The sequence below is a fragment of the Hyperoodon ampullatus genome (assembly GCF_949752795.1).
Source record: "Hyperoodon ampullatus genome assembly, chromosome: 10".
Lineage (NCBI taxonomy): Eukaryota > Metazoa > Chordata > Mammalia > Artiodactyla > Ziphiidae > Hyperoodon > Hyperoodon ampullatus.
In genome coordinates this window covers 55,659,616-55,672,351 of record NC_136923.1, presented here as the reverse complement: position 1 = coordinate 55,672,351, position 12,736 = coordinate 55,659,616, and the positions used below count along the sequence as shown (strand labels likewise).

The 12,736-nt window shown below is 40.0% G+C and overlaps 1 protein-coding gene across 6 annotated transcripts in view; it reads left to right on the top strand.

Annotated features, from left to right (window-relative positions):
- Positions 1 to 12,736, top strand: part of RBMS3 (RNA binding motif single stranded interacting protein 3) — a gene marked incomplete at both ends in the record, with an annotated part of 717,356 nt that overhangs the window by 489,818 nt on the left and 214,802 nt on the right. For all 6 annotated transcript variants that reach the window (XM_079713423.1, XM_079713428.1, XM_079713424.1 and 3 more), the window contains one exon: positions 10,926 to 11,005. In XM_079713423.1, coding sequence (XP_079569549.1) covers positions 10,926 to 11,005 — 80 coding nt within the window. The remainder of the gene's footprint in view (positions 1 to 10,925; positions 11,006 to 12,736) is intronic.

The following is a 12,736-nucleotide window of genomic DNA, read 5'->3' as shown; positions in this document are numbered from 1 at the left end:
CTGACATTTCTTGCTGCCTATATCTTCTCCCGCCTCCCAAAATGGAAAGAGAACTCGGATTCAGAATAAGCATAAAGAAAATATAGAAATTTTTAAAATTATAAGGCAAATGCCAATACTTTCTTTGTAGGCAACTATATGATGCTTTAAAATGACCATCAAGCCTATCTAAATGTGATTTTATTGTTTGGAATGTGTTTCGATTCCTATCTACCTTAAATCCATCTTTAAGAAATGTTGTGTTAATATTTCTCCCTTGATGTTTTGGCAGTTCATTTGCCATTACTGTCTCAAATGCATGGGACTAGGAAATCAAATGTGAGCAAAGAAAATCTCTAAAATGTAAACTTAGTGATTAGTAACCACCAAACTACAGCTGTGTTTGCACAGAAACAGGTTACAACTGTGTTTGCTGAGATTGAAAAGAAGGTGGACTGTTACTCCTTTTAGTAATTTTAATTCCTCTCTCAACTGCCAGCAGATGTGATCCACTAAAGAGAAAACCCCTGGTCCACCCTGTAGCTTCTTTATTCTTGTTTTATGTGTTTATCTTCATCGTTTCTTTATGTTGCCTCTTTGTCTTTCTGTCTTTTAACATCAGAAAGTCATGGTCCTGGCTAGAAAAGGCAGAACACTCTACTTTCTTTTCCATGTATTAGGAGCCCTGGTTTTCAAAACCCAAACCAACCAACCAACCTGTCAACCAAACAAACAAATGAATTAAATTGCATTGAATAATCTATTATTCTGAAATCCCCTGGTCTTCAATCTTTCTGTATACATGCTTTCATAAAAACTTAGAAAAGGAGAAAAAACATACAGTTTATTGTTCTATTATTTTGAAATTGGAATGGCATTATTCCAAAGTCAGCCCTCTGTGGGATGGGAGGAGAGTTCTGAATATTATTTATCCTTGTGAAACTGAAATTGGAGAACTTTGTTACCTTGCAATTGGAAATAGAGGCCATTCCCTGTGCTCGGGGTCTGTAAGATCTCTTTACCCTGTGCTTGCCCTAAGTACAAACCATGACAGGGACTCTTGAGCCCTGAAGGCTGTGGGGATTTCAGGTAGGTTGTTGGCTTCCAGCCAATAAAGAGAAAGACTTTGAAATATCATTTGGAGGGCACATGTGAGCCTCTTTTATTTAATATCTTTCATACATGCTCTGCTTTCTATGAATTGGACCAACCTAACATCCATCTATACCCATGTGGTTATAAATATGGCTTTATGGTCAGAAATAACTTAGCTTTCATCTTAGTTCTGTTCTTCCTATCTGTGTTCTTGGACTAGTTACTTAAACTCTTTTAGCCTCCCTTCCTGATATGTAAAATGTATTTTTGAAAAATTTTTATTGGAGTATAGTTGATTTACAATGTTGTGTTAGTTTCAGATGTACAGCAAAGTGAATCAGTTATACATATACATATATCTATTCCTTTTTAGATTCTTTTCCCATATAGGTCATTACAGAGTATTGACATCTTGATTTTATTTATTTATTTATTTGTTTATTTATTTATTTTTGGCTGCCTTGGGTCTTTGTTGCTGCGCGTGGGCTTTCTCTAGTTACGCCAAGTGGGGGCTACTCTTCCTTGCGGTGCGCGGGCTTCTCGTTGTGGTGGCTTCTCTTGTTGCGGAGCACGGCCTCTAGGCGCACGGGCTTCAGTAGTTGTGGCTCGCGGGCTTAGTTGCTCCGCGGCATGTGGGATCTTCCCAGACCAGGGCTCGAACCCGTGTCCTCTGCACTGATAGGCAGATTCTTAACCACTGCGCCCCAGGGAAGTCCCGTAAAATTATTCATCCGTGCATTCATTCAGTTCACTCAGTAAATATGTGGGCACTACTAATATGCCAGTAATTATTCTACATGTGATAATTAGAGATGTGCATACACACACACACACACACACACACACACAAGTATCTGCTTTCATTGACTGGCATTCTACTGGATTGGGGACACAATAAGTATGTCATCAAACATAAAATAGTAAATAATGAGTATCAACAATATCAAATAACTAAAGTGCTATGAAAACAAAATAAAGCATAGGGGTGCTATAGAGAATGTGACAAAATGAGAGGTTTGAGGTAAAGGACAGGAAAGCCCTCTGAGGAGAGAGCATTTAAACTAAGGTGCACATGATAAGAAGAAACCAGCATGAGACTCCCTGGTGGGCCTGGAGAGGGAAGAGAGCTGTCCCAGCAGAGGAAAAGAGAGAAGGAGAGCTAAGCTGGGGCCAGTTCCTCATACTTGGGAAACAGAAAAAAGGCAAGGTTGATATATTATAGAAAAAAGAAGAGAGATGTAATAGATAGTAATATCTAGTAATGAATGAAATATGGCTGCAGCTCAAAGAGATTGATTAAAACTGATCAAATGAGTTCCAGTTGCATTGAATGGTGAGATTTTTCTAGACCTGAACATATTATACTTATTGATTCCTTCTTTATCTCAGTTTTAATTTTTGAATTGAATGTTTTTCCATTTCTTTACCAAATTCCCTTTGAACACAATTAATCTATGGTTAAAAGATAGATTTAGATTATGATGCATCCAGACAAGGATGTCAGCTGGGGGTAGGTAGGTAGTCTGAAAGAAGCAGTTCCCAGACTAAGTAAGTGTAAGTAAACTTATTTTTTCTTACATTTTTCTTGAAATACACAGCCTCAGAGATCATTTTGTTCCTTGGGTATTGATAGTTTTATGATGAAGCCGTCAAAGTGCTGGCTAGAAACATAGTTTCACCACAAATGATCCAACTGAAGAGGCTAGCATGGAGGAGGAGTATTTACAGAAGTGTGGGCAGAGTTAAGGGAACTGATGAAGGGATGCTGAGATACCCAGAGATGAGCAGCAGAAGGAAGCCTTTACCCCTGAGAGCAGACAGCAGGTGAAGCCATGTGCCCAGAGCCCAGTGAGACCCAGAGCCTTGGAGGAGGTGCCCCCTAGAGGTGCTGTAGACAGGGAGGGATGTAACCCTTGCCAGACAGACGTGGTGCCAAAGCAGAGAGGATGAGGAGGACCAGCCAGATCTCTCTCTGTTTCCACCAGGCCTCCAGTGGTGACACCAATAAAAACCACCAAGTAACAGAGCAAAGGTGATACAGTCCATGGAAGGGTCACTTCTTTGGGGCATAGAGCAGAGCAGAGAAGGCATATGGGGGAGGGCTAAGCAGAAAACATCAGCACACGTAGATGAGTAAACTAATTTTCTTTCCTCTTGACTCCACTATTAAAAAGTAGAAATAGAAAGCAGTGCAAAATCAGCAATAAATACCACCTGCTACTTCTCCTTCAGACTGTCAATGGATACAGGTAGGTTGGAATGATGGCAAACTGGCTCTGTTTACAGAAAACAACTGCTCAAATCTAGAGTAACTTTGCTGTGATGTCTTTTTTCTGACATCATTTCTGACACCAAATATGTGGATTTTTGTGACATTGAATATGTGTCATTTTTCCATACTAATTATCCAATTCTCTGACTCCAGCTGGGTGTCCAACAATTCATTTCAGTTTTAACACTACTCAAAGTTGTCATCAGGCTGCACAGGTTCAAGGGCTCAGTCCCACAAGACTATCCCCACTTCAGACACCACCACAAATGGGGTACCAGGCTACCCACAATTCTGCCCCACCCACTACAAATTCAGGGGTTCCCTTGACACCCCTCAGGCTTGAAAATTCACTAGAACTATCCACAGACTCAGGAAAACACTTAAATATTTACCTGTATGTCATAAAGGATACAGCTCAGGAACAGCCAAATGAAAGAGATGCATAGGGCAAGGAAGGGGTTGGGAGAATGGCTCAGAGCTTCTCTGCCCTCTCTAGGTGTCCCACCCTCCCAGCACATCAGTGTGCCCACCTACCCATCAGCTCTCCAAACCCTGTTGTTCAGTGGTTTGAATGGAGGTCTCATCACATAGGCGCCATTGATTAAATCATTGGCACTTGGTGGTTGCACTCAAATCTCCAGCCCCTCACACATCCCCAGACACTGAAGAGTGGGCCTGACAGCTCCAGCCCTCTAATTCTTTGGTCTTTCTGGTGACCAGCCCTATTCTGAAGCTATCTAGGGGTCTCACCTTGAATCACCTCATTAACATAAACTCCAGGTATAGTCAAAATTGATCCATGACAAATAACAGAAGACATTCCTTTCACTCGGGAAGTCCGCAGAGTTTTAGGAGTTCCACGCTAGGAACCAAGGACAGAGACCAAATTTATTTTTGTTATACCATAGTCGCCATGCAGAAAATACCTTATCTCGTCTTTCATCTCATCTTTCAAGAGGAATCAGAAATTCACATTTTCATGTGAAGTCTCCCAATCTCTAAATGTTGACAACCATTTCAAATTTTTCAAAAACTCTTTGCAGCCCAAGCAAAACATTCGTGAAGGCTGGATGTGGCCCATGGTTTCCAGTTTGGGGCACCTAACAGAGAACTCCAGAACAGTGGTTTTCAACCCTGACGGCACACTGGCATCACCTGGGCAGCTTTCAAAAATATGTGCCTAGGGCTTCCCTGGTGGCGCAGTGGTTGAGCGTCCGCCTGCCGATGCAGGGGACACGGGTTTGTGCCCCGGTCCGGGAAGATCCCACATGATGCGGAGCAGCTGGGCCCGTGAGTCATGGCCGCTGAGCCTGCGCGTCCGGAGCATGTGCTCCGCAACGGGAGAGGCCACAACAGTGAGAGGCCTGCGTACCGCAAAAAAAAAAAAAAAAAAAAAAAAAATGTGCCTAGACTTCATGCCAAAGCAATTAGGTCAGAATCTCCTGAGCTGGGGCCCAGACACTGGTATTTTTAAAAAATAGTTCCCTGATAATTTTAATATACCATCATTTTTAAAATAAGCTTTTTTATTTTGGAATAAGTTTAGTTTTACAGAAAAGTTACAAAGGTAATACACAGGTTTTGTACACCCTACATCCAATTTTCCCCATTCTTAACCCTTTGCATTACCATGACATATTTGTCAGAATTAAGAAATTGACATCAGTACATTATTATTAACCAAACTCCAGGCTTTATTGGAATTTCACCAATTTTTCTACTGTTATCCTCTTTTTGTTCCAGAATCCAATCCCTGGTACCATTTTGCATTTGGTTGTTTTTCTCATCAGTCTGCTCTGGTCTCTGACAGTATCTCAGACTTTCCTTGTTTTCCACGAGTAGTCCCAGCCAGGTATCCTGGAAAATGTCTCCAGGTCTCCATTTTTCAATGTTTATTTCATGATGGAATCCATGTTATGTCTAAGTTTTGGAAAGAATACCACACAGGTGAAGTGCCCTTCTTGTGATATCATATCAGCGTATAATCTCTATTTCTGAGAACACCTACTCTAGTTAATCATGGCTGAATGAAATGGAGATGGCCGGCCCCATCCAGCTTCAACACAGATGAAAGCAAATCAGGGCAGGAAATCAGGAGTGATGACAGGAGGCCAGCAGTGGAGCCCCATCCCTTCCAAACAAGCCAACGAACTCAGTGTCAACAGACAAAAGGTTCCATTGCAGGCTCCTCCACCAACTCAACTTTAGAGAAGCCACTGCTTTCTGGTGTTATTTTCTTCCTCTGTACCATGTAGAAGTTGGTATTTCCAGTCCTGAATATATGTGATTCTAAAGTTTTGGAGTGGGTTTTCATGAACCAAATATTATCCATAGCTCCATTTCATAAGAGGAATGTGCTTCCGTGCTAAGCAAGGGGCCACCAAAATGTCAGAGTTTCTGCAAAGGGAGGTGGTAGGAAGTCCAGTCTACTGCCCTACTTGGCATTTATGACACTTGTCTCCTAAAGATGTCAAGCCCCTCGAAGGAAGAAAACAAATTGCAAAAACTGAGAAAATTCAACTCCTTCACTCCTCTTTCTTGCTGAAATTCACTATTATTTCTTCTGTTACCATGGATTACGAAGTCAATGACATAATTTGTTTTTTACAAAATCTTTTCATGTTGACACTTTCCACAAATCTTACCGGAAGCGAGGATGAATGGCTTGCAAAGCTGTCTGTTCTAAGTCGCCAATAATTTGTATGGAGCCTGTGATTGCAAAACCACAAAAATTTCACAATAGTGGAAACCTTTCATTAAGCAACATAAATGACAGGGTGGATTTGTTTTAACTATGTGCGTAATCATGCTTATTGCTTTAAGATCATAAACTGAGAGATTCTCCATGGAGGTGAGACAGGTAGGCTGCAAATCGTTTTACACAATACTTTGCCACCTCTGTGTGTTAAGTCTGACCCAGAACATTCTCCCGGTATTGGATCAGGCTCTCATCTGGTGTAATTTGCCCGTGGGGATTGTACTGGCTATGAAACTAGCACCTATTAGTAGCTGTTGTAAAAAAGAAATTTTCTCTAAATCACAATTCAGTGGTGCGTTTCGAATGACTGAAGCCAGGTTCCTAGGCACGGAGACAAGAAAGAATGTCAAGCAGGACCTTTAATGCACGTTTGTATTTAAACATCAGACCTAACAGAAAACCCTGAGACTTTATACAATGGTTGGAGCGTTGTAGGAACCTAATTAATGCATCGCATTGTCGGGTGAATGGTTGGCCAGGCACACGAGCTCTTCTGAGGGATGTGAGAGGGTTCACGTACCGCCTAGAAAGAATGAGTGCCATTGTAGGGATTCAGTGGCCCATCTGAAGGGGCCATGGAAAGGCAGCTTTGTCTGGCACGCTGCCTTTTCAGACCCACTTGATAATATTAGTGTCAGTTTCAAGTGGAGCGCATGCCAGATTGCAGATAGCTTGGGCTGGCATTTCAAATAGGCTAATTGTGAAACTGGAGAAGAAAATGGTCACGTTCTTGCTAAGGTGGCCATTCAATGCAGTCTCTCCCCCAGAGTTCCATGGGTCTCACTCTGAGCCTTTCCCCTTCGCAGCTCCTCAATTGCCCTCTTTGCTGGGATGGCTTGGCCTTGTTAAAATGTGCCCTGTGTATTAAAATGAAATTGTCACTGCTGGGTAGTGCCACATAACATGGTTTGACACTAAGCACTGGCAGCTACAGAAAACAGACTTTTATTGCATTTATTCTTTCAGAGATGAGAGTCTCTAAAGGCTCCTGCAGACATATACTTAGTTAAATCTGAATGAAGCCAGAGTGAACACTCTACGCTGCTGTCTGGTGTTCACAGAAATGGCCTCCACTGGGCTTGGTGGGGCTGTAAACCAGTCTTAACAAAAGATGATCGTACTAGAATCCAAAAGGGAAGATATGAGGCTTTCAAACCAGGACAAAAATGTTTTGGGTGGATGGACGAGATGAAGCCACCAAGCACACACACACTATCCCCCATCCAGTTTCAGTGTGTGTTTAGAACTCCATGTCGTTTTAAAGACAAAAGGGGAAGGATTTGATTTGTAGGACTCTGGCAAGCAAGCTTTAGATTCTTAACTGCCTTTTATCTAGACGAGTACCCAGAGAGCGACTGAACTGGGAGGGGGCCCTGGGGCATAAGCTTTTCATTCCATAGCTCTCCTGGAATCAAAATTCCATAAAGCAACATCTGTAGTAATTAAGGGCGCACGTTTCCTCTCTCATTCATGTCTCTGCTAGGAGGGAAGGTTATCTTCCCGAAGAGACAATGGATAGTGGGTCCTGTGGGAAAAGAGAAAGAGCAGAATTTGAATTCTTTTGTTCCTAGAAATGGAAGTTTCCTAGTTAAAAAAAAATTAAGGGATTTCCCTGGTGGCACAGTGGTTAAGAATCCACCTGCCAATGCAGGGGACATGGGTTCACGCCCTGGTCCAGGAAGATTTCCACAAGCCGCGGAGCAACGAAGCCCATGCGCCACAACTACTGAGCCTGTGCTTTAGAACCCGCGAACCACAACTACTGAGCCCGCGTGCCACAACTACTGGAGCCCACATGCCACAACTACTGAAGCCCACGTGCCTAGAGTCCATTCTCCACAACAAGAGAAGCCACCGCAATGAGAAGCCCGCACACCACAACGAAGACCCAATGCAGCCAGAAGTAAATAAATAAATTTAGTTTTTAAAAAAAATTAAAACTAACAAGTTGGAAGATGTAAAAAGTTCCTCTGGAAAGAAAATGTGAAGGAGTTAGCAAAATTATACTTAGCTGCTCCTCAATATTTGGAATGGGAAATGATTCATCTTATCTTTCTAATCCAAATATCCTCTGATTGGGGGGAATTTATGATTAAGCAGTGAATAAAATGCTATTTTTGTTTTTATTTTTATTTATTAAAAGTGGGTATTATTAAGCTTAAAGAGTTTTAGTTTTGCATTTCGACACAAAAGTGAGTCACTCTTCAGATGTTCTTCAAGATAACACTATGTGGATCCAATGAGCATCTAATAAATGAACATTAACCTATTAATGTCAGATTAGTTTCCTGCGCTTTCTTGTCATATTAGCACCAGCTATGTAATTTGTGGGATCTAGTGAAAATTAAAAATACAAGACCCCTTGTTTAAAACGTATTAAGAGTGTCAAGATGGTGATAACAGAACTTTAAATCAAGGGCAAGGTTTTTCTAAGCACAGGGCTCTGGTACTGCATGTGTACCCCCGACATTGGTCCTGCTCTGCTTCACCATCTTACCAATGCAGAAAAAATGTACATCTTTCCCATGCTTCCTAGGAATACACATTGGAAAATGTTTTGTTTTGTTTTTTTAATTTGAGTCATAAAATAATTATAGCTCCCCAGATGGAACGTGCTTTTGAAACCATCTTCAAATAGAGCTACCATATGATTCTGCAATCCCACTCCTGGGCATATATCTGGAGCAAACCGTAATTTGAAAAGATACATATATCCCAGTGTTCATAGCACTATTTACAGTAGCCAAGACATCGAAGCAACCTAAATGTCGATCAACAGATGAATGGATAAAGAAGATGTGGTATATGCATACACAATGGAATATTACTCAGCCATAAAAAGGAATGAAATAATGCCATTTGCAGCAACACAGATGGACCTAGATATTATTATGCTAACTGAAGTAAATCAGACAGAGAAAGACAAATATATGATATCACTTATATGTGGAATCTAAAAAAAAAATGATACAAATGAACTTATTTACAAGACAGAAAGACTCACAGACTTAGAAAACAGACTTATGGTTACCAAAGGAGACACATGGGGGTAGGGATAAATCAGGAGCTTGGGATTGGCATACACACACTATTATATATCAAATAGGTAACCAACAAGGACCTAGTGTATAGCACAGGGAACTCTACTCAATATTTTGTAATAACCTATAAGGGAAAAGAATCTGAAAAAAAATAGATATATATGTATGTATAACTGGATCACTTTGCTGTACGCCTGAAACTAACACAACGTCGTAAATCACTATACTTCAATAAAAAATTTTTTTTCTTAACCTGTAACTCAGATGCTCTTTCCTGCACCCCTCAGCTTACCTCCAAGAGTTTCCCTGAGTGAACCTTCCCCTGGGCCACAGTGCTCTACTCACTCTACCCCGTCTACAAGGACACAGCCTGCCCCCTCCCAGCCTGGCCCCTACCCTAGTTACTTCTGCAAAGGCCTTTCTGTCCTCCTGGGCCCACTTCTCAGAGTTTTCCTGGCTTCTGCAATTCCTCTCACATTTGAATTCCTCTCGGTGTAATAAATATATAACTTATTTGGCATTTGCTTATATATATATTTTTTTTCTTTTTCTTTTTTTCTCTGCATGTAATATGAATATGAAAACACACATAAAATTTGGATGTAGGAAAGTTTTACAAATTGTGTCAAAGGGCTCCATTCCAAGAAAGTTCATATTAATAACAGAGCAGAAAATCCAAAATTATACACTTTGCCTTTTAGACAAAAAATTTCACACATTTCATACACATTCTTTTATATGTATGTGTGCCATTTCTTAAGTCCGTTTTTCCTCTAGTGTACCGTTTGTGGGAATTAATTTCTTCTGATCACAGTTGACCCTTTAATTTTTATCTTCCACACCCTGTTTTACAAAATAATAAAGTCCAGATATAGTTACTATTTAGAAAATGTTGCTGATACTATTCTACTTAGGAGACAGCAACACTGCTAATGTTGGCAGTATGATGCTATGGCCCCGAATGTTATTCATTAGCTTGTATATGAGATGCCAAAATTTGGCACAAGAAACCCAGTCTAGGAATATTGATACCCAGTTTGAAAAAATAGAAGATTGTCTGAAATTGAAAATTAAGAAAGTTCAGGACCTGAGGTTTGTGTATATATGTTCTCCTCACACATTTGGGACCCCAAATAACTCCCTTCTATCTCTCACCCAGTGAATTTTCAATAAAGCCGTCATGATGCTGATGACAACACCACTGCGTGAATCTCTCCTGTAGGCCGCCAGTTGTTTAAACGCAGTGCATCCCCTCCCCTTGTTTTGTGGAGACCCTTGAGGTACAGCTTAGTAGTTCCTGTGCAGGTTGGTGTCACCCAGGCCTCAGCTAAAAGCCCGCCTCTACCACTTAACTGCCAAGGTGGTTCATTTCGCTAAGCCTCGCTGCCCTCACTAGTGTGAAGGGCAATAACGAGACCTGCCTCTCCGGTTTGCTAACTCAGACATTCAACACACATTTATTGAGCACTTTCAAGTGTCAAGCATTGCTGTGTGGAATAAGTAAGATAATGCCTCAGGATTACGTCTGGGTGATGACTCTGCACAGTGCCGTCCACGGTGGCAACATTCAGTAGAGTAAGTGATGCTCTCAGTAGTGATGAGTTTGTGATGTTCTATCTACCTGGTCATGGTGGTCATGGCAACAGTTGGCGGTTCTGGTAAAATTCTGAAATCAAGCTTTTCTATGGTTTTCTTAATTTCCTTTTCTTTTTAATTTATTTTTCCTGGATATGTACAACTTCATGAAAGCATATGATCCCCTGTTTACTTCTTTTCCCAGAATGGAGTCTACTGAAAAATGTGAAGTGGTAATTCAACATTTTAATGGAAAATATCTGAAAACACCACCAGGCATCCCAGGTAAGAAATACCATAAAGTAATCATTAAATAATATCCAGGCTCATTGCTGTTATCAGAATGAGTATATAGTAAAGCCCATGGTTGGCCACTGGGAGGGAAATTTTTGCCTTTAAAAATATGTATTTTTTAATACTATGTAACAACGCATCTTTCTCAAAACTACCAAAAGCTTCTTGGTGATTGTTCTTTGGCCTGTCTTTTGAATCTCTGCTGCTAATTCCCTAAAGTGAATTAGAAGAAAAAGATAGCAAAGAATAGGTTAAAATGCACTCGAAGTGAAGAAAGTTTGTGACTCCTATCATTAATATTGGTATCCTGATTTCTAATTTGTAACATATCTAAACAGTGATATATTATAAATAAAATGACAGTGGCATCCATAGATTGAGGCCAGTTGACAAACATTTCTTACCAGTCCATGACAAGAAGAGTACAGAAAAGGAGAGTAAGCATTTAGAAACTTTTATAGCAATATGACATTATCATGAAATCTTAGTGCATAACTTCATATTTTACAAAAATATCAAATGCACATTGAATTTATTTTAAGCTGTCCATGCATCAGAGGTAGTCTAGGAAGCACCAATCTAGGCTACCTCAGGGCATTTCACATTTCCAAAGGCAAAATTCTTAAGATTTGACACATGTTATAAGATGATACAACTTTATGCTATTAAGAATTACAGTCAATGTAAAAGAATTGACTATATCACATGTATCAGGATGTGAGCTAGAAAGACATCAACATGATATTAATTTGGAAGTAGTATATATGAAAAGTATTGAATATTAAGTGAGTAAATTAAAAAATATATCTTACTCATATGTCAATAAAACTGGAAGAAAAAATATATCTTACTCATGCATAAAAATATTAAAGGTTGAGTGAAGTTCTAAAAAAAATTATAACAAATAGATAAGGAAATATCTGACTATACATGTTGGTTTATTTGTTGCTTTTCGATTTTCTGTGATTCTCAGGAGAAAAAATGTGAAATTCTTCAGTCTTACAATATTTTTCCTTTTGATGATTTTAAGCTGCCTCTCTGTAGTGTTTGCTACATGAAGTATCTACTATTTAAAACCCATGGCTAGAGAGTTCAGGGGTTGAGCATTTTGGTTCCTTAAAATATATTGAGGTTATATAGAAAAGGAAGTCTGAACAAAAAGAAGTATTTTTGTAGCGGGATCAGGTTCCTTTTATGACTCACTCAGTTTTGGGAGGATGTTGGGAAAGGAGAAAGGCCCGTCAGACTGACACTTGGATGATCTGGAAAATCCCAAAGTAGGGCCCCTGGTTAATCACGAGCCGGCAGTGAAGTTGTACCTCAATTTGGTTAGTTTCCATGTGTGACATTCCCTTGAGAACCGGCTGCATTATGATCCAATTGGAGACATATGGTGTTGTTGAGAAACGAGTTAGCAGTTTTCATCTCAGCATGTCAGCTGCCCTTGCATTTTAAGAGAAATACTTTTTTTTTTCTTTTAGCATAAAGGACATTTTAAGACACTCTGCTCAGACCCATCACTGAGTAAAGGAATTGCATTGTTAAAGGATTTTCCGCTTATTCATCTTATTTTAATCCAACAGATGGCTACTTATATAGAAGACATTCAAACTAGATGTGAATTACATGGTTATAGAAAAAATTCAAGAATGAACAAAATAGGTGGAAATTATTGTTGATTGAAGTTTTAATACAGGTCTCAGTTTTTTATGATTCTTCCTT